General features: G+C 43.7%; 1 protein-coding gene across 2 annotated transcripts in view; it reads right to left on the bottom strand.

The window, feature by feature from the left end:
* Window positions 1-267: 267 nt before the first annotated feature.
* Window positions 268-21,076, bottom strand: part of Liprin-alpha (PTPRF interacting protein alpha) — a 100,914-nt gene continuing 80,105 nt past the window's right edge. For both annotated transcript variants that reach the window (XM_050183256.3, XM_050183255.3), the window contains 2 exons: window positions 17,120-17,188; window positions 268-6,085 (listed from right to left, as the gene is read on the bottom strand). In XM_050183256.3, coding sequence (XP_050039213.1) covers window positions 6,029-6,085; window positions 17,120-17,188 — 126 coding nt within the window. In that variant the 3' untranslated portion in view covers window positions 268-6,028. The remainder of the gene's footprint in view (window positions 6,086-17,119; window positions 17,189-21,076) is intronic.

The following is a 21,076-nucleotide window of genomic DNA, read 5'->3' on the forward strand; positions in this document are numbered from 1 at the left end:
GCAAAAAAATAAACTTTTTTCAGTTAACGGCGCACCTAAAGGTCACGGCTGCTGTATGCACAACAATTCAGCATACTGCAAATATGTTTACTAATCACTCGAGATTAATCAGTCGCAACTTTACAGCTGTAATTATCAGCTGCCATCCAAGAGGGCACACTTGTCTGCAACTTTAACAGTATACCCACCATGCAATGGTGGGTATACTGTTTATGCAATGCACTATCAACACTTGTGCAAACGATGACAAATGATGACCAGTAGACATTTCTTTTTCTTGGATGTTAATTTTATTTACAAAAGAAATTATGACTTTTCGAGAGCAAAAGTTCTCTCTCAATATTCACACAGGAGCTCAGTCATGTGCGCTTTGGTACATCGCAATGCTGCCACTTGTCACTCAAGGTCCTTGCTTATACATTACAGAAGACATGCGCATCCTACGGAATTGGCTGGCACATAAATGCAACATGTATAGGTATAATACTTTTCATTTTGTACGTGACAGCAGTCCTACTACATAGCCTCTGGAAAAATGTACAGCGCACTTCTGGGATTTCGCACGGTGCTCTGCACCATACATTTGCTACCCAGGGGCAGCAGTTAACTCAGTGCTTGTGAATGACCACAGAATAAAAAAACAAGTGCTAAAGCTGCAAGAATAATAATAATAATAATAATAAAAAAACGCAAGTCCAACTATGCAGGGTAAATAAACAAACGCGCGTAAAGTAGATGGTTTGCACTGACATGAACATTAAATATACACCAGTATTTACAACTATGTTTCACGGGGTGGTACTGATCTGTCCCGAGGTTCTGTAAACATGCACACGACACGCACACAAAACTACACCTATGCTTGCGCTCTGAAAACGATGTTCTTGTGTGACAAATCAGGTTAGGATCAAGAAGAGATGGTCTACAGGGGTTTGCCAATTCCTGTGGTCAAAGACAGAAACAATAATTTCACCATAATGAGGAGAACAAACCCTCAATTGTCAAAAAGCACAACACTAAGTCCCAAGGTGTACTGATACACTGGTGAAGGCACGTGACTTTTTTCAGTGTGACTCACAATGATGGAACATACTTGAAACACACAGACCATGTGTAAGTCAACATGTCGTACAAAAATGAACAAGACTTCCTTTGAAACTGTGAAGACTGTGAGCTCACCCGTATATGTAAACAAAACAAACAAAAATAAACTTGTAGTTCCTGTGCACACAGTATTTTGGATGACCGTAAAAGCTGGCCTGGAGATGATATTTATGAACACTATGCATCTGCCTAGTGTAATGAAATGCCGAGAAGTTTATAGGCTACCACGTACAGCATGTTATCTCTCTAAGAGATAATGCTCAGTCATTAGATGAACACAGCAAGCATTTCTCAGATCTGCTCTCAGACTGTGACTTCAAAGGACTAAGTCACACCTTGGTTGTTTAAAACTTTTCCGATAGCTCAAATTCTATGAAGATAAATTTAGGCTTTCTACATGGCACATGCAGACCTATAAATGGCGGCATTTGATTCATAGATAGGTCGCAAATTGAACCAGGCTGTCTCGGTGCGGACAGGAATCGTACATGAATGAGAAGGCGCTGCAAGGCCCCTCTGCTTATCCCAGCTGTGCCCCCACAAGCCTCCCTCTTTGTTGCTGTAGATTCACCAAGGTCGCGCAAAACAAATAACATAAGTTCACAAACAAGCACAAATAAATTAGACAAAGCCTGAGTCAGCCCAATGTGGGAAGTGCAGCACAGCCCACATTTCCACACACAAATGAAGCAGCTGCAATAAAGAAAACAAAAACACCAAACATGAGCCCAAACATAATAGTGGGCAGCCCACAGTCTGCGCAACAGCCAACTCGTACAAGATCTTTGCACACAGACATCACTTGTGCATTGCAGGTTGATAGTTTGCAGTGGGGAGAAAACAGGCTCAAGGAAAGAAGGATCAACTAGTAATTGAAAAAAAAAAAAAGAAAGAAGAAGACATCAGCACGAGTCTTGTCTACATGTGATATGCAACACTTGTGAGCTACACAGCTGCTCTGACGTACTGTTTCTTGTCCCTCGATCGGGACAGCACCCAAATGCTCCCAAGCATGTCACAGTTGCTCCTGTACAAAACTCAACATTGCATTTCAGACCACTGTTTCTAAACCCATTCGTTCATTACACATACATATGCCACATGTCAGAGCTGTCCCATAGCTTCCATTCCTAGACCAGTAGTAAATAATGAAAAAACAAAAACAAATAAAAGGGGGCTCATTATAGCTCCTACGATTTGCCACTCCTTTTTCTTTCTATAATGTATTGCTCTCACATTATATAACATTGTCACTGAATCAATTTCTGTACAGCCTCAACAGGCAGAAAGCCTTGCAATCAGCACTTTTGCTGCCTCTATGCTTCTTAGCTCTTTGCAGAGTGTGCTTGTGACTGCTCTGGCTTCTTTGGTAAGCAGAGAGGCATTACACACCTCATTTTATTAATGACACTGAAAGCAGTGTTCAACACCTCCTGAAATGTTCCCTAAGAAAAGCATATACCACATCCCAGAAGTGCATTAACAAAACATTGGAAATAAAAAGGGAGAGAAGGGGAAAATTGCAGCAGCAAGGAGACTTAGTTCCAGCATACATGTACGTCACACGATCAGCCATCTTACAATCAAACTTCATATCAGAACCCTGATATACACGGCACAATACTATTTCCTTGTTTATTATTTTCTTTAATGAGCGATTCCACTGAAAAGGGAAACTAAACAACTGCATCATAGCTTTTCCAGATTTACGAAGACAAATCATGGTAAAAATGCCCCAAACTTAGACAGTGTGAACATTCTTCGATACAAGCATACATTCTGCATGTCCTGCATGCCCCTAAATGGCATAAGAACAGCAGCTAACTGAAACATTCTCCATAAATGTCAATGACAGAAAGTCAAGGGCGCTGAATATACATCTGACAAAAATGGTTATGGATGAACAGCTTCACTCATTACAACTTGGTGAATTAAAGAATGGTGCTAAGGTGAAAGATCAGTAGTCTCAAATGTGCGTGCCCATAATCCTGGGCAATAGTTGACCATACACAACATTCGAAAATGAGAACTCTGTGATGCAAGTTTTGTCAAATATATAAATACCCATGTTCTTGTCAATTTCGTGACCACATCAGTGAGACAAATCTACCATGTGCCTTGCTTTCTAGCAAATGAATCTTAGAAGTACTTGCTCCATCTGACATTCTATAACTGCATGAAGTGGTCTACGAAATATAAAAACTAATTTAATATTTCTATATGCTACATGGCTCGCCTAAAACTTGAGAAAATAAGAGGAGAATAAAAGACCATTTGCATGTCATTTCAACATACGAGCTGCCGATGCAGGCACAAAAAAATTCTGGCTGAATGCAACACCAAAATCATGAGAACACAAATGTGCTGCCTGACTAGTCTTCCCAGTTGCACAACAACACTGTCCAGAAAAGGCGGCATAGCATACGCATGAAGCAAACTAATAACAAGATGTGCTTCAGGTGCAGTGCATTATATATTACACTATTATGCGCAGACACACTGGCCAAGAAAAATAGCAGGTGGTAGCTGACTTAAGTGCTAAAAATCAATGTAAACCGGGCCTGACCTTCGCAACTGCTTATTAGAAACTACTCCACAACAAAGTGCAATCTACTGTACACATATAAACAAGGAAGAAAGGAAAACTACACAAGTAAACCTAGCTACTACGGATGAAAGGTTCTGCTCAAATACATGCTTCAAAATGTGACAGAATGTGACCCCCCGACAGGACGAAATAAGTTTTTTATGTGTTAATCCTATATCCAGCTAACAATGTGAATGTTTTCAAGGGAGCGAGTGCATGCATCCTTGGTAACTGTCACATGCTGCATCAACAATCTACTGTACGGCCTTGTAATGTTTTGCAATCATGTTACAGAAGCAGAATTTTTTTTTAAAGAATTACTGCAAAGTGTCATTTGCAGAGACTACATTCACTTGAATGTGCCTTCCAAATGAACAGAGTCTACGCCATTCAGAGGTCATGGCTTCTCTTATGAACTCCATAAAATGAATATTAGTGTTAGATGGTAGAATTCGTGCAACGAAAGACCTTTACTGCAAGCCACCAGTTCTACTTTGTTTAATCACGAGGAACACAGGAACACAGCTGCTTTAAGCCTAACGCTGCAAGAGAGGCCTCCTTTTCTGAAGGAATTCATGTAGTGCACAGCTTCATGTTGTGCAAAGCTCGATTACAAGTGGAATGGCATTGAGGCCAGAAGATTTATGAAGAGAAACGCAGAACTCTCGCTAAATTTTTTTTTTTTTTGATCCAGCAAGTTTCATCGCTCAAGGGCTGCAGCAACTGCATGGTAGCGCGCCATACTTGGACGATGGCCAGCTTTGATGCACTCTCTACAAGAAATTGGAATGCATTCAGATACACTGATGCGCTTTTGCTTTTTGCAACAGATGCAAAGTGCTGTTTGACAGTGAATCTGTTAGGGATGCCTACACTAAAGGCAGTCATTACTATGACTACACAATGAAATAGGTCAGCACAACTCCCATATTCAAATGTGCTGCGTGAAAAGTAGGAAGTAAACAGCAAGAAACTTTAAAGATTTTGATAATGCAGCTTTTTACGCATTCATTGCTGCTCAGTTAAAAGCAATGTGTTTGTAGTGATACCCATTTTTCAATGTCAAACAGTTTGCAAGGATTCCAAGCAGCCTGCGTTTTGTAGAAATGTGCCACCCTGTGCCTGCCATAGCGCAGCAGAGGGACTGCATGCTATACAGGAAGAGCAGGCCCTGTCACAACCTCAACAGTGTTCCCGGGAACCTTTACTTGATCACAGTCAACAACTTCATTCGTGCAGAGGCCCGCATAGCAGCAGACTGAAGAAACATGTAAGAACCAAAAAAGCTCTTCCATGGGCTTGTTCTAAACAGATAAGCTTTTCTTTCCCCATGTGTAGGCAGTGGACAAGACGTAGACAGCAATAATAGTGAATTTATGTGATGCAATCTACTGCTGTCTTGGAGCCTCAATTTACCTGGCATCACACAGTATTTCAGACAAGACTCTTGCTGGTGGCCAGTGGGTGATAAAACCAAAGCTAACAAGCAGTGACAACTGCAGCGCTGTACTTCAACATTCTAACGAAGCAAAGCAGCATACTTATGCATTACTTCTACTTTAAAAACTCGCGCCATAAATGAATGACACGGACCTACATGCTTAAAATAGCATGTTTTAAAAATAGCCGTCAAAGAGGGAGAGAAACTTTCAAAGCACTTTGAGCAACATATTAGAAAAAGAAACATTTGTGGCCATAAAAATAACACAGCCTTCAGCATGCTTCCAAGTTGATGTGCTGCCTAACAAAGAAATGGTATGCAGAAAATCTTTGATTTGCTGCATAATGTTCAAAGACAACTCATGTAGAGACAGCAGGGAAAAAATTAAAAAAAAATGAGAGAAGCTGCAACCCTGGAAACTTTATCTCTTTCAACATGCTTTCAAGCTAATTCACTGCTTGACAAACCAGCAGTGTGCAACATCTTTTACAGTTGGTGCACCTGTGACAATTTATTTTTGGTCGATGAGTTGCACAGTTGATGACAGCATCATTGACAAAAAGAAAAATGATTTTTTTTTGCCAGCAGACAACTTAGTTAAAACTAGAGCCAGTGCAATTTTTTCCTAATGTGCACAAAGTAAAAACGAAAATCAACAAAGCCACAGCAGGCAGAAAAGCAACGCGTAGAACAACAGTGCGCCGTCACTCCTCACACACACGCACCAAGAAGCACTCCCACCATCATCACTGAAAACAGTCTACACCCTTCCAGCGATGAAGTGAAACAAGCCACGCAAAAGTAGTCCTGTTGAGTTGCCAGGATGACTTTTTTCTTCCTTGAAGGTCTTGGATTGAAGGAAAAAGAACTTTATGCTTTCTTTCCGTGGGAGCCCATCATACAAGTCGGTCTCCCTGAAGACCTGGCAGCGCAGCGCCCATGTGCTTGGGTCCCTGGACCATACAAAAGAAGGTGGTAAACACACAGGCACACACACAAAAAAGGTAAATGATGGGACTACGACAGTCAAATTAAATTGCAATCTTTAATGTCCTGAAACTGCAAAGTAGGTTATGCGGGAGGCCATAGTGGAGGCCTCTGGATTAATTTTGACCACTTATGCTCCATTTTATACATAGCAGGCAACGCTACAAAGGCTGCTCACATCCGTGACCCAAAAAAAGTACGTCACATATGAAAGAAAGATATAGCACACGTCACATATTCAATGTACAATTAAGTAACATACTTCTATGTCGCAAAATATGAAGTACAGTTAAACCTCTATATAAGGAACTTCAATACAATGAAGTTCTCAATATAATGAAGTATTCAACATTTCATAACTTCTTGTCCATAAAGCACCATGTGTCTAATTTCAATATAACAAAGTGTGTTAATACACACTTCGACAGTGTGTGTTTGGGTCAGTGTGCTTCCTACTGTTACTGTGTATATTTATTGACATAGTTTAATAAACAGGATGAAGTAAGTGAAAATTTGCTTTCAAATTTCGGTGATAATTACATACTTCTCGAAGCAGCGAATTATCTTCTGCTCATGCTCGACTGCGGCCGCCCATGTAGGAATTAAACTTTGGCCACCCTGCTTATTGGTGTCGTAGCTGTCGGGTCTCGCTAACTTCAGCTAGTTTTGAACACTCAACTAGCCTCGAACCACAGGAAACTTAACGTAAGACCACTGCTGTGCCACACTGCGTGCCTATCATCGAGGCAACGGGTGCTCCCCCCTCCCCCCTAGCTCTTCTGAAGTGGTTGCCCTTGTGCCGAGCTTCAAACATCCACTGACAACCTTCAAATTTCCACAAAACTGCAAAACCCTTTCCGTGGGTTGAACTGAGGAGTACGGAGGCACAGAGCACCATGAAGAATCCACTGACAGCCTTCAAAATTCCACAGAACTGCTGACCCCTTGCCATAGAGACAGGTGGTACACAGCTTGGACTTCTCCCGCGGCGAAAGAAGAAGGCGACGCTGCTGATGTCAGCACCGGCCCCACCCTGTTCCTGCCGATGATGGGTTGCCAAAGGGGTTTAAGACAGAACCGGCCCATTGCTAGAAGAGAGAGAGTTGCCATCAGCTGCCCTGTCGATTTGGTGCACTCTTCGGCACTGCTACTTGTATGCTATTATCTGCTATATGTACATACTGTATAAAGCATTTCGTCTCCTTTGTTTGCTCCAAGAGTCCATCTCTTTACCATCGCCCCCAAGTCACAATAGTATATGTCAGCTATGGGATTGGCGAACCAGTATCTCAACAGCAGATGGCAAGCTGTGAGATAGGAGGCCCGAAGACGCCCGCTACACTGCTTGATGGCCACTACAAGACCGATAGGTGTCAATCACTTCAGCTGGGTGAGTGCCTAATGTTTGCTTTTCATGTCACCAGACCTCACTAGCACAGGCAGATGTTAGGAGAGCGTTTAGTTTTTTTGGTGGACTATGAATTAAGAATTTACCTTTCTTAAACAATGGATTTTATATTGAAGTAAGTAAGTTTAGTGGGCAAGCAACACGAGGAACGAGATCGCGATGGAGGAATTCCAAGTTCAGGACCTCATTCAAATTTGCAAGGAGTTGGGCATTCCTGTTGGCTCTGAAAAAGCAAGGAAAGTGATTCTCAACGTGATGCAGGCATAGGACGTGATGGTTGTGGAAGCTGACGAGGCTTGGGAGATGACTGTTGAGTGAAAGCTGGAGGCAAAGGAACGCGAGAGGTGCGAGCTGGAAGGAAAGGAGCCCGAAAGTCTTGAGCAAAAGGCATGGCGAGAGAGCCATTGAGAAATTCGGGCATGGCCATGGCACAAGGCACGATACCATCTCCACAATTTCCAGGCAGGCGAGAGTATTGTTACTTTTCTTGCGCACTTTGAAAAAGTTTGCGAAGAAGAACGTGTCAACCAGGACCTCTAGTCCGAGCGGAGTCCGAGCGGAGTCCGAGTGGTTGATCCTGTTGCTCTCTCGTAATCTCGAGTGTGTTTTGGAACACCTTCTTGAGGAGGAGAATCGCGACTACGACGAGGCAAAGATGGTTTTGCTGAGGCATTTTAATGCTGTAACTCAGGCCGACTGCGAAGGCTGAGATGATAGTGACAAGGCCTAGCTTGTTGAGGAGAGACCGCAGGGCAAGCCAGCTAGTGCAGATGGCATCAGATGTCTGTCAGACATATAGACATCTTGCGACAACCATGAGCCTAGTTTGGTGTTGCTGCCCAGAGCGATATTGTTGCGATTAGAAGGCTGTTTACTTGGGAGTACAAGTGCCGAGATCACAAGCTTTGTGAGCAGCGCTGAGGGCAAATGACAAAGGCGCAAGCCAAGAAAGTCAGACTTGGGCGGCAATATGAACCGGGTCAAGTGCACCAATCGCCAAAACGTTAGGAAAAAGCCGAGTGGGCTAAATCCGAAGCTTAGATGGATGTCCAAATCTAGAATAGGCGTGACGCGCGTCGGGAAAGAAAGGATTTCACAGAAATACAGACACCACAAATTCCGCCTGTTCTCCGTGGCATCAAAGCATTATAGGCAGCGAAATGTAGCGAAGCATCGGGTATGCTCGAAAGTCTACTTCAATGGCCGCTTCCTTCTTGGGGGAAAGAAAGGCGACTGCCTAGCAGACAAAGGGAGAGTGTGCACGCGGGTATGTGAATGCACTGTTCTCCCAGTATTTGAAGGCCATGGGTCGAAAGTCTCAAGTGCTTCGGGTAACTCAGTTTTGTTCTTGTATCGCGATTGGACAGCACTTAGACCCAAGAATGGGCAACCCACTCGAGCACGTCTAAAAGAGTGTGTTTGTGAAAACCAAGAGATTAAGAACACGGTACTTGGAAAGCCCATTCTGTTATTGGTAATTTTAGTATTACTTTTTTTTGGTCTTCCTTGTGATAAAGTTTAGTCTCGTGCTGAGTGTAAGAAAGCGTATGAGGTGTCAAGAAGAGCGCACTGTTTTATGCTCTCGTCCTTTCTTTTTATTTTCTACTGAAACCTGATTGCTGAACGTTGGAGTAGAGAAAGGGTCAGTATTTTAATTTGTTGTTCCTACACATATCTAGGCTAGGAAGAGCATAAATGCTTAATTTTGACTGAGAATTGTTTTTGTATCGTGCGCATTAATAGTAAGTGTTAGCATAGAAATTTGATTCATCTTTGTTTTTAAGTCGTCTGTGTGAGTTTCAGCATTCATGTCCTAAAGGGGCCCCGAACCATCCCTCGGGCTTGGTGAAATAACATAGTCCCTGGGTAGCATACGCTACTGTGAACATCTCAGCCAAGTTTTGCTGTCGTACATGGTTCCTGGAGCTCGCAAGCAGATCGCGAAGTCATCTTTCTCTCAAACACTCGCTTTTCAACAGAAGGCCCTGTCCTCACTCTCTTCTGGTGGTGGTGATAAACTTTATTGAAAGGGGGAAGGGTAAAGGGGGACGTGGCTGAGGGTTTGGGCTCAAGTAAGGCCCTGGGCCTGCTTGGCCTTTTCCGCCCAGTCCACCAGTTCAAGCTCACTCTCTTCTAGACGCACGATTTTGTCAGCAGACGCACTACTTTGTTATTCCCTAAGACGGCTGCGATTGGCCAATAGCTGACATCAAGCTGCGGTCGGCTAAATGGCGTAGGCACCGCGGCCACCGCGGAGTGCTGCCACGAGTCCACTGGCTAAGCGCACTGCGGCTCTTTGAGGTCAACTGTGTTTGGCTTACGTTTAGCGCGTCGTAGGCACCAAAGGGGGAAGTTGTGGTGTCTACGTTAACATCCAAAATGAAATTTCAACTGCACACCATAACGACATTTAGAAGGCAGATTGCTGTGGGCACACCCCACTACACCGTAGCCTTCACAGTGCAAGGCATTGAAGAAGCAATGGGAGCACAGCGGAGGCCATGTTTGATCACCAATAACACCTGCTGCTGAATGCATTGAAGTACATTTTGCAGCAAAGTATTTTTGAAATGGCCTATTTTCACTTCAACTGCCTTTCTCCACTTCAATAAAAAGTGGCTCAGGGTCTCTTTAATTGGTTAGAAACATTCTGTGCTTTAAAAACATGGCACTCGTTTTGCCGAGTGCGTCTTAAACAGCACTGAGCGGAAAGCTATTTCAGTTGACGATTACAGTGCGTGCGGCTAGGGCTGAAGGCGAGCTCCGGATCTAGCCCCACGCAGTCGTTCGTGGACTCCCAACCCGTAGCGTGGGAATCACGGCTACGCCGGGTTCGAATGAATAAGGCAACCAGCGGTGTCAACGGTAATAACGTTTATTGCTATTAGCAATAGCGAACAATCGCAGAGGGACGTCCTCTCAGTAATAGTAGTAAATAGGCTTGTCTCGTTGTCAGGGTGGGTCAGACAAACGAGAGCACTCACGGGATGCGGCAGGTGCTTTCGTCCAGGCGGTCCAGGTGTCGGCGTTCCAAGAGAGAGAGTCTCCCCCGGTGGCGCGCTTTTATGCCTTTTTACCTTTTTGCGAGGGGAAGTCCTCCTCACCCGGCGGATACGTTTCCCTTTCCCGTGAGCTGCGTGGGGGAGAGGGGTACCCGCGTCACAAGAGCGACGGAGAAAGGGAGGGCGCGTAGTGCCTCTCTCCCTTGTCTACGTCGGCTCGACCCGTCCGCCACGTGCGAACGGGACGACGCAGGTGCGCGGGAGGAAATGGAGGCCGGTGCTCCCCACACATTCCATACTTTTGCGATGTGGCGCCCAAGCGCGCAGATTAGCAGTGCTCAGCCTTTGCATCATGGCTTTTGGGGGCAAAATTAGGTAATCTTCAGCAAGCTTGGTCTTTACCAACCTGCCCGCATTACAGTTGAAAATCACTTGCGAGGCAATTCTGATTTGATGAACACTGTCCCGCGTTGAAAATTAAGGAAAGGTCCGTATCTTGAATTTTCTCTCAGATACGTGTCTTGTGTTGCTCGGAAACCTTCTTATTTTATTTCTTTTGACGTAGTCAGATTTCAAACAGTGCTTTACTATTTATTTTGGGCTGGTGAATTGAAGAGCATTCAGAGGGTGCTTGCTTTGGCCGGAGTGGTTTGACATTGTTGATTCTCGGTCATTTCAGCGGACCTACTCAGGGCCGAGCAGCAGGGAAGACCACTGGCGGAAAAAGCAACAAAGCCTATTAGTCCAATCAATCAACGACGTTGCTCAACTAGCGTATTCAATCGTACGAGCTTTGTCAGACAGTTCAACTTCTGGATGCATTGTCTAGCGGCAGGGGTGCTGTTGTGCTACACTGCATGCCCATCATCAAGGCAAATGGCGCTCCCCCATCGTTCTTTTGAAGCGTTGCCCTTGTGCTGACTTCATAAGGCACTGATGACCTTCAAAGTTCTACGAAACTGCTGAACCCTTTCCATGGGTCAAATTGCAGAGTCTGGAGGCACAGAGCACCACGACGAATCCCCTGACAGCCTTCAAAATTCCACAGAACTGATGACCCCCTGCGGTAGAGACTGATGATATGCAGTTTGGCCTTCTCCTGCAATGAAAGAGGAAGGCGACGCAGTTGACGTCGGCACCGGCCCCGCCTTGTTCCTGCTGATGAAGGGTCGCCAAAGGAATTTAAGGCAGAAATGGCCCATTGTTAGAAGAGAGAGTCGCACACATTCCGTTTTTGTGTTTTATTTATTCTCTAAATTTCAATTTGTCAATTCAAGCAACAGATCACACAAATAACAGATGTTGCCTTGAATAATTCTCGAAGTCACGTGTCTCTATGATTGACGTCACACTGTGGACACAGGTACGTAGGCGCAAGGACACGAGTACGTCACCGTCCGGCATGGAGCACGGTTGCCGCGAGGGAAAGGGAAAACAGCATTTGGATTGAAATTTCAGACCTTTCTGCGGTGCGTAGCGATGTAATACTTTGCAAACCGATAGTTAGTGTGCATTGTATGCTCTGCGCTTGTCAGCTCAATATGGCCAGACCTGGTGACAGGCCCTTTAAAGTCCACGTAAGATAAGGTTCTATCACACTCCGTCCACTGTTCTTTGGGTGCGAGTGAAACTTGCGAGGGTGAAGGATGGCGGCTTGGTGAATGCTGCCTTCTTGTGCGAGCAAGAGGAAAGGGGGGGAGGGAGAAGGAAGGCGAGGCAGGTTGCTGCACGTCTCTCTGTTTAGTGCAGCCATGGCTTTGCATGGTGCCAACGCGGCCGAGCGGCTGAGTTTTAGCGGTAATCTGCCATGTGTGCAAAGAGTGGGCGTGTCAAGATGGTGTAGAATTATATGCGCTGTCTTCCTGTGCGTTTAGTACTGGATGTTGCCTAATCTTGACCTTCAGAGACGCGTTGAAGTGAGAGGCTGACGAAGCATTCGCTCCCCACTGCTGGCACTCTTCACGATATCGTCATCCCACTGTAGGCAATGATGATGATATGTGGTGTTTAATGGCGCAAGGTATGGCCAAAGAGTGCCATGACATATGGTAATGAATAGTCTATTTATTATGTATGATATGATCAAAAGAGTTGCAAATGGTAGCTATATTGTTGCTGCAAAGAGGCCTAAAAATGGGCTTGCTGTAAACTGCGTTAAATACATCAGCATCAAAATAATGACAATGACTCATGGTGTGAGCTATGAGCATAAGTGTTTCACTATGAAGAAGTGATAATCAAATGTATACAAGCACTACTGCCTCCACAGGACTCTTGAAGTTAAGGGCTGAAAGGCACATGCTATAAAAGCTTATATCACTGCAGCTACAGCTTCGAAGGTGAGGCTGTGCTACACATGACCCAGCCAAATTATTTCTAAGGTGTGAACTTCATCTAAAAACCTAAAAACCGTTTTAAAGTTAAAAAGTGGAATATGCTGATGATACGCAGAGGAAAAGTACTTTTTACACTCAGTTTCTATTTCCCTACACTGGACGAGGGCATGGAGAGCTGCAAGGCCATCACCGCACCTTCGACGTGAGAGAGAATTAGTTCTAGTCAGCAGTTAAGAGCGGGTGCCAAAGGTATGACCTATTCCTAAGCGGCAAAGGAGCACTTCTCTGTATAATGCTGTTTTCTCTGATATCCAGTACACTCATTTAGGTTAAATAAAGTGTAGTTTATTGCATCTCTACCAATGCTTCTTCAACTTATGCCATAAGTGGTTCGAAGTCTGTAGCTGGGATGGGCATGTTTGTGTAGGTATCACTAAAAGCACTGAGGTAGGATTCTCATATGCAGCTTCATTGCCATTTATGCCACTGTGGCCAGGTACCCTACATAGGATGATTCTTGTTTATCCATATAAGCTGAGCATAGCAATGCATATAGTTTGCTAAAGACAGTGTTCTTATGTTATCGGAAACTCATTATGGCTCGGACTACACTCAATGAGTTCATGAACACAATAGTCTTAGTGAGATCCATTTGCTTTATGTGTTTGACTGCAGAGGTTATCACGTATGTTTCTGCCGTAAAAATATGTGTGCAGGATTGAATGTACTGGATATTAAAAACGACGGTCCTAGAATTGCGTAAGCAACACCAGTAGGAAAATTAGAAGCATCTGTATAAAATTCAGCACAGGAATACCTTGAAGTTCAAGAAAATGGGAATGTATATGTGCCTTATGTGCTCGTTTTGATATTTCTATGAAAGAGATGTCACACTGCCACTACCGAGACTGTGCAGATCAAGTAGGAGCCATCAGGACATTCTCTAGATGAGGGACACCTGTTTCTTCTGACAGTGCTTCCAACGGGATGGACAGAGGAGGCCTAATGGCTGGGTGGTCACAGAACAGCCTGGTCGTAGGCAAGCAGCGAATAATTGAATGACATGGATGATCTACATCTGATTTTACCTTCAAGGCATAGGAGTAGCTTAAATATGTCTTCTGGAAGTATAGAGACCATTCATTAGATTCAACATACAGACTCAGCGCACGACTAGTCCTGAAGGCACCTGCAGCAAGGCAGATACCCAAGTGGTGGATAGGATCGAACATTTTCAGAGCCCTAGGCATAGCAGAATTATAGCCTATGGCACCGTAGTCAAGGCGCGATGGTATTAAACTTCTGTACAAGCTTATGAGACATCTCCTGTCACTTCCCCAGGATGTGCGTGACAAGAGCATCAACAGATTCATAGTCTTGAAGCACCTCACTTTAAGATATGTCAAGTGGGACATAAAGGTTAGTTTAGTGTCTAACATAATACGAATTTATGTTCAGAGCTCACAGATAGTCATTCTCTGTGGAGTTCTATCACAGGGTCCGGTAGTACACCTCTTTTGTTCGAGAGAAGGATGCACATACTTTTTTGAGGGTTTAGTTTAAAATCGTTCTTCGTCCGGCCACTTGGGACAATTTAAGCCAAGCTGCACTTGTCATTCGCAGATACTAAGATTACATGATTTGTAAGCTATGTGAATGTCATCCACATACATAGAATAAAACATTGTATGTGGTATGGCTGTATGGAACGAGTTCATTTTGACAATAAATAGAGTACAGCTCAGCACACCACCTTGTGGATCACCAGCCTCTTGAATAAATGGACGAGACAGGATGTTACCAACTCTAACACAGAATGTGTGCTAGGAGAGTAACTCTGAATCATGTTCAGCATGTTGCCTCAAACTCCCATTCCAGCCAGATCACGGAGATTTCCAAAATGCCAAGTTGTGTCGTATGCCTTCTCTATATCTAAAAATACAGTGGAATCTCGTTGATACGATTCTGCATAATACGTTTTCCAGCCTAATATGTTTTTCTTTTTATTCCCGGCCAACGTCGCTTCAAAATAATGAATTTTCATATGTTTAATACGACCACATTTTCGCCCAAAATTAGATAATACGACTGCGAAACTGGATCTTGACAGATATTTATAGAAACCCTAAGCTTATTTTTCGGTACACCAGCTCAAACTGCATTCCAACAAGCCACGATCTGCATGTTGCAGAGCCGCTGAGGCCGCTGCAGCATCGGTTTTGCAGCGAAAAGATTGCTGCCAGGCACGGTCATTGCTTCAAACGATGACAATGTGCCAGGAGATGCACCGCGCCATCTAGCAAAATGTATCATAATCAAGGAAGGTGTGCAATGCTTTTGGCAAGCGACGACTTCCCTTCCCGACTTTCTGCAATGGTCCGTGCTGTCCGTGCTTCCCGCGCTGTTTCTTTGTTCGCTTGGTGCCTTATTGCTGTGTTCGGTTGTGCTGCATTTGTTCTTATGCCTTTTGTTTGGCCTCCTCTAACTGTGTTGTTGCACGAAACAATAACAGCTCGTGCATAATGCCGCCAGCGGAAGTGGGCAACGCCGAAAAAAAGAAACGTGAGGAGAAAAAGAAAGTGAAGGCAGGGCCCGCGACATATGTGTCATGCGATCCTCGAGGTCCGGCATGGGAGAACGCAGGGAAGGAATTTCGCTTGTGGAGCTTGTGGAGGCTAGACGGGGCGAGTGGAGAGAGAGCCTCGCTGTGTAGTGGAGCTTGCCTCCTGAAATCATGGGTTCGCGGCACTGAAATATTTCTATCTCAGCTATTAATGAGCCGATTTGAAAAATCCAGGATCCCCCTTTCCCTGGACACGGCTATACACGGGAGGATCGAACCCTCATGTGCTCGGGTACGTGGTGCCACAATACCCACTGAAGGCGATGCTATCATCCATGAGAGCGGTGTGGACGCAAAAGCGTGGCTGACTTTGCTTCATACCACCGATGTGAAGATATCGCTGACACAGCCCGAAACAGTTATCTTTCTTTGCCAGTTCTATTTCAACAGAATACTTTTTTTTTGTCATTCAAATTTGCTTTTTACGACTGCTTGATAACTTGGAAAATCTTGCAGCCTCTTCAGCGCAAGAAAAATCCATTGGCAACTGCACTTAACTGCACAGAAGGTTGAATTTCAATATAACGAAGCAAATTTCCGATCTTGTTATATAGAGGTTTAACGGTACTCATTACATGAAAGGCAGTGAAGGTCTGAACCTACTTACCACCAGATGAGTGGAGTGACAATAAAAGAAGTTTACGATGCAAACTGGATGAAAACATAGAACACAACAACAGTAAAGGCATCCTGTCACTGTTTTTGTTTTCGTCTAGTTTGTACCATAAATTTCTTTGTATATGACCCACCAGCTAGCTCAAACCAAGATTCTGAATGGAACGACGTGTTTCTACAAGCAGTGACCAGACAAATCATTTGCCCAAATACTGCATAATTTGACATAAACTTGCATCTACATGTTGTAATTGTAACATATGAAGTAGTTTAACCTTTACAAAGCGTCAAAAATCAAGAGCTACTGCAGCGCTAGGTGCACGTTACCTGCTATGTATGAAATGGAGTAAGATCTTTTAACGTGAACACAAATCACAGTGTACGAGTCTTTTTTTTTTTTTTTTTTGCATCCTGGCCCCGGGCACAATAATGCAGCCACCATGACTGAGAATCGAACCTGCATCCGTTATGCAGCAGAACAGCATAGCCACTGAGCCACCACGGCGAGTGATTATGACAGTTAGCAGCTCTTGGAAACAAGAGACCACTGCTTGTTTTTTTTTTTTTTTTTAATTCCGCTCACATCCAGTACTGCTACATAGTGCACCATTGAGGGGAAAAAAAATGCAGTGGAAACCACACCTGTTAAAAGGAAGTGTCTACACTTAGAATTCTCAACAGCTATCATTCCGAAAGACATTGGGTGGGACTGCTTCACCCTGTACACTGGTATGAAATTAATAATGAAGAAGTGCGCTGAATTGAGCTAGTCAGTACGAATTAATTTCGCTAGCACAATGTGAACAATGACACAGAAAAGACACAGCATTCGTATTGTCAGTTTTTGTGTCCTCTCTGCGACATTCGTTCATGATGTGTTAAGGAAATAAAAACAAATAATTGTACAATTCCAACTAGGCATTTTTTTTTCTTTGTTATACTGCATGTCTGTGCTAAGAATATAAAAAGCCAAAGACACGGCAATGTCAAACCATGAAGAAAGAGAGCAGACTCACGTCATCTGGTCTCCTTTCGGTCCCCATGATAAGGAGGCTACTAAACTCGTGCTCAAGTAGCTGCCGTGCCTGCAAGAGTGGTTACATCAAAATCAGGTCACCAAACAGGGTAAATAAATATATAACGAGAATTCAGGAACTAAATTTAAATGTTCACAACGAAACTGCCAAGCTAGTCACAATTCTGGCTGGGTTGAATTAAGGATAGCAGTATCAGAACACGCACTTGCTGTAAATGGAAGCAAAATAAGGGATGCATGACACAGTGCATTCTTGCAGTAGGAAATAAATAAGAGAATTAGAGTCATCTGAAAGAAAAGAATGCATAAGCAAACTAGTGTCCAAGTGAGGTTTAGCATGCTTTAATGCGAATATGACGCAGTATCTACACAACTATAAGACAAGCTTTTTCCTAGAATAGCCAGCCCGAGAAAATGTCTTGATAGGCAGTCAACCATCAATACCATAATACATATGGCTTTTATGAAATTTTCTCTTTAACGAAGTGCTTTCGATTAACGATGTAACAAAAGGCTTGTGTTGAAAAAACCTCTAAACAACGGAGTAAACTAACATCTAGCCTGACTTAACGAAATTTTAGGGTGAAGTATGTGGGAATGCCCAGTCTCAATTCAGGTGATGGATGCCACTAAACTGTTAGAAGGTTTGCTGCTCACATGAAAGAACACAAAGACCTGCTCAACGGTCTCACTGTCTACGATAAGTGCATAGACAGGAAGAAAAGTTTTTTTTCTTCTAAATATAATTTTCTTCAAATAAGCATTTTGAGTGTTTGCGATTTAATGACAATCTTGATTTAATGAAATAATGGTTGGGCCCTATCGACTTTATTAAATTGAGGTTTAACTGTGTAACATGTATTCAGAACCGTGCTCTGAATATAGTGAGACAACTTTAAACCCCAACATCTGCTTGCTAAGTGTATTAGTTAATTGCACACAATGGGAGGGACCACTCTGCAAGACGCATGGCTATTGATATGAACAAATTTCAGTTGTTGGCTAGAATTTGATCCTGTACAGATTGTTTACTTTCATGTTTCAATTTTTAATTTTTGCCAATCTTTTCTACCCGCCTAGCAAGTTCAGCCATCAGGTGATGAATCGTAGAGAAGCCAACCTCTCAGTAAAAAGGGAGAGCACTTTTTTTATAGTGGATTTGTGAAAAGTGGGGGCACAGCTCAAGTGCGATGAAAAGGAATTGGAGGAAATGGCATGGAGGGGCTCATAAACATGGAGTATGATGGAGAAGCTTATTTAGGGTTTTTATGTCGAATGAACCAATCCAACAAAACAATATGCGCCCACTCACCATTCTCACTATAGTGAAACTTCACTATAATGAAGCAGAAGGGGAAGACAAAACTACTTTGTTTAAAACAATACAAAAGTTGTCCAACCTCACAGCTCACATTGCCTGGTGTGGGAGGGGAAGTTATCACCAGGCAAGCAAGAGCCATTTCAAGAACCTAACACACTCTGCTGAAGGACCACGAAAAGAAATAAAAAGAGAGTGCACATGTGTTAATTTATTCTTCCTTCATAAACAATTAATTTTTCTAGTTTGCAGTACATGTTACACAGTCTGACTTTGAGGAGCCGTTGCACATCCACAGTCAACAGGCTCATGGCAATAGCTCGGCTTACTATCAATGTTTTATGAGCATGCTGGCAGAGCTCTGCAAGCTTCTCATTTTGTATGAGTCATTGCTGTGCACGAGTGGACGTTTCTAAAGAACAACAACAACCAAAAAAAGATCTCAATCCTTGCACAGGCATGCAGTCTCAATGCAAATGCAATTGTTTACATTTTTAGCAACATGAACATTGGTCAAGTTTGTCTCCCCCACCCTCCCCTGGTGACGTCGCCTGCTTGCCCAGTGGGAAAATGTGGCGTTCGGAGAAATGAAAGTTGCTCAAACCACCGAGTCATTTACGCACAGAAAAAGTTTCCGGAAGCTACCAGGCTGAGTTGTAGCTTACTAGGAATGCAATGCACTGCTATTTATCAATCAATAACCTAACAACTACATCGTCTTGCATGGATGCTTTCAATATCTATGACAATCAGCAGGTACTAGTGATGAAATTTCAATGCAGTGTCATCACTTTTCTGTTTTTGCCTTCTCTATGGCTTATCAAGTCATTGCTCCCAACGAGCGGGACTAATTTTGTTTTCTATGTGAATGTCTACCAAGCCAGATTTAGCTAGTATTTCTTTCTCTTTTATTGCTTTATTGCCACAAGAATGCAAAATAACTGCTCCCATATTTGCTGTCTAGTTTCATGGGAAGTGGGACCAGTCAAGCTGCCAATATGCAGCTTTTATCCTGCCATCCTCACCACTTAGATGCCCCAATGTAGAGAGAGATTTCGTTCACAGAAAAGGCAGAGAGATTGACCTAAGCTGGTGCACTTTAAAGTCAACAGGTCAACCTCTCCACTTATTTGGTAAATATGTCTTGTTTCATTGTTTCATCAGAAACTGCTGCATATTTCGAACATATTCTGTCACCTAGCTCAACAAAGAAACAATTAAACCTTATTAGAGTGATGTCACATCCAAGAAAAAAATATAGTAAAACCTGACCAATTCGAATTCTGCTACATCGTGGTAAATCTTCCAGCATATCTGAAAAAAAAAAAAAAAAAAACACACACACACAGAGAAAGAAGGGCAAATTTCATTCCTGAAATTGGTCCTCGCTGGTTAACTCGAATTTGGCTGACCGGCATTCAGGCACCTGACCCCTGTGGTGACGCCGATTATGGCCCCAATAGTAATTCTCACTGCTGCAGCGTCTGTCTTGGCTGTTCTAACGGACACTGAATGCATGAGAGACAATGCCATCTCTTGCCAAAAACGCAGATTTTCGTCCGACTTTCAACAGATTTTGAAGCAAAAACAGCAGTTCACAATCAATGATTAGCATTTACCTGATTCTATATATGAAATATGAAATTCTATATATTGTAACGCACAGTTAAGTGACGGTGCTTTAATCAATTTACTTTGGGCGAACTTGGGCCCGATAGACAGCTAAACAAGAGCCTCGCTAGAACGTCCACAGCCTTTTCGCAAGAAACCCGCAGCTCTTCTTCTTTCCTCGTGTCCTGCACTGATGGCACGTTGCTCCGATTGCGCATGCCTTGCGAGCCCGTGTTGCCCGCTTCACTGCCGCTATCTTTCGCAGGTAGCAGTAAACAGCTGGACGGACGCAGGAAGCGGCTGGCGCGCGTAATCTGAAATCATCTTGCGTCATCGTCCCCCTTCCTAGAGTGCATCGTCCCGATGCTCATACAGAAGGCGGTGGTTTCTAGAGTGTCATGAACTCGCAATGTTTGTAGGCGGAAGCAGTTATTGCCTGTCGTAGTATGGTTTCATTCGGACGACATGGACAATTTCTGTTCGATGCCGCCGTCATGATGAGGTTACTTGACCTTCTGAAGCAACTTCGTAGTTCAATGGACTAATTCGGCGAATTATCCTATATGGGCCAAAATAACGACAAAGAAGCTGCTCGGATAGGCCGCGCATCTGTACGGGAGCCCACACCCATACTTTGTCTCCAGGTGCATACTGGACGTCTCTTCGTCGTAAGTTGTATTGGTCCACGTCGGTTTGCTGCTGCTGCTGAATGCGGTGTCGCGCCAGCTGCCATGCTTCTTCGGCCTTTTGTGTGAAGTCGCTGACGTCATTGTCATTTTCGAAGGTCTCATCTACTGGTAGCATTGCATCTAAGGTTGTCGTGACGGTCCGGCAAAAACGAGTTGGAAAGGTGTCATTTGAGTCGTCTCTCGCACAGCGGTATTGTACGCGAACGTTGCGTACGGTATCATCCTGTCCCATGTTCGGTGCTCCATGTCCACGTATATTGACAACATATCAGTAAGCGTTCTGTTCAGTCGTTCAGTCAGCCCATTTGTCTGCGGATGA

This window comes from Dermacentor andersoni, chromosome 4, assembly GCF_023375885.2.
Source record: "Dermacentor andersoni chromosome 4, qqDerAnde1_hic_scaffold, whole genome shotgun sequence".
Classification (NCBI taxonomy): Eukaryota; Metazoa; Arthropoda; class Arachnida; order Ixodida; family Ixodidae; genus Dermacentor; species Dermacentor andersoni.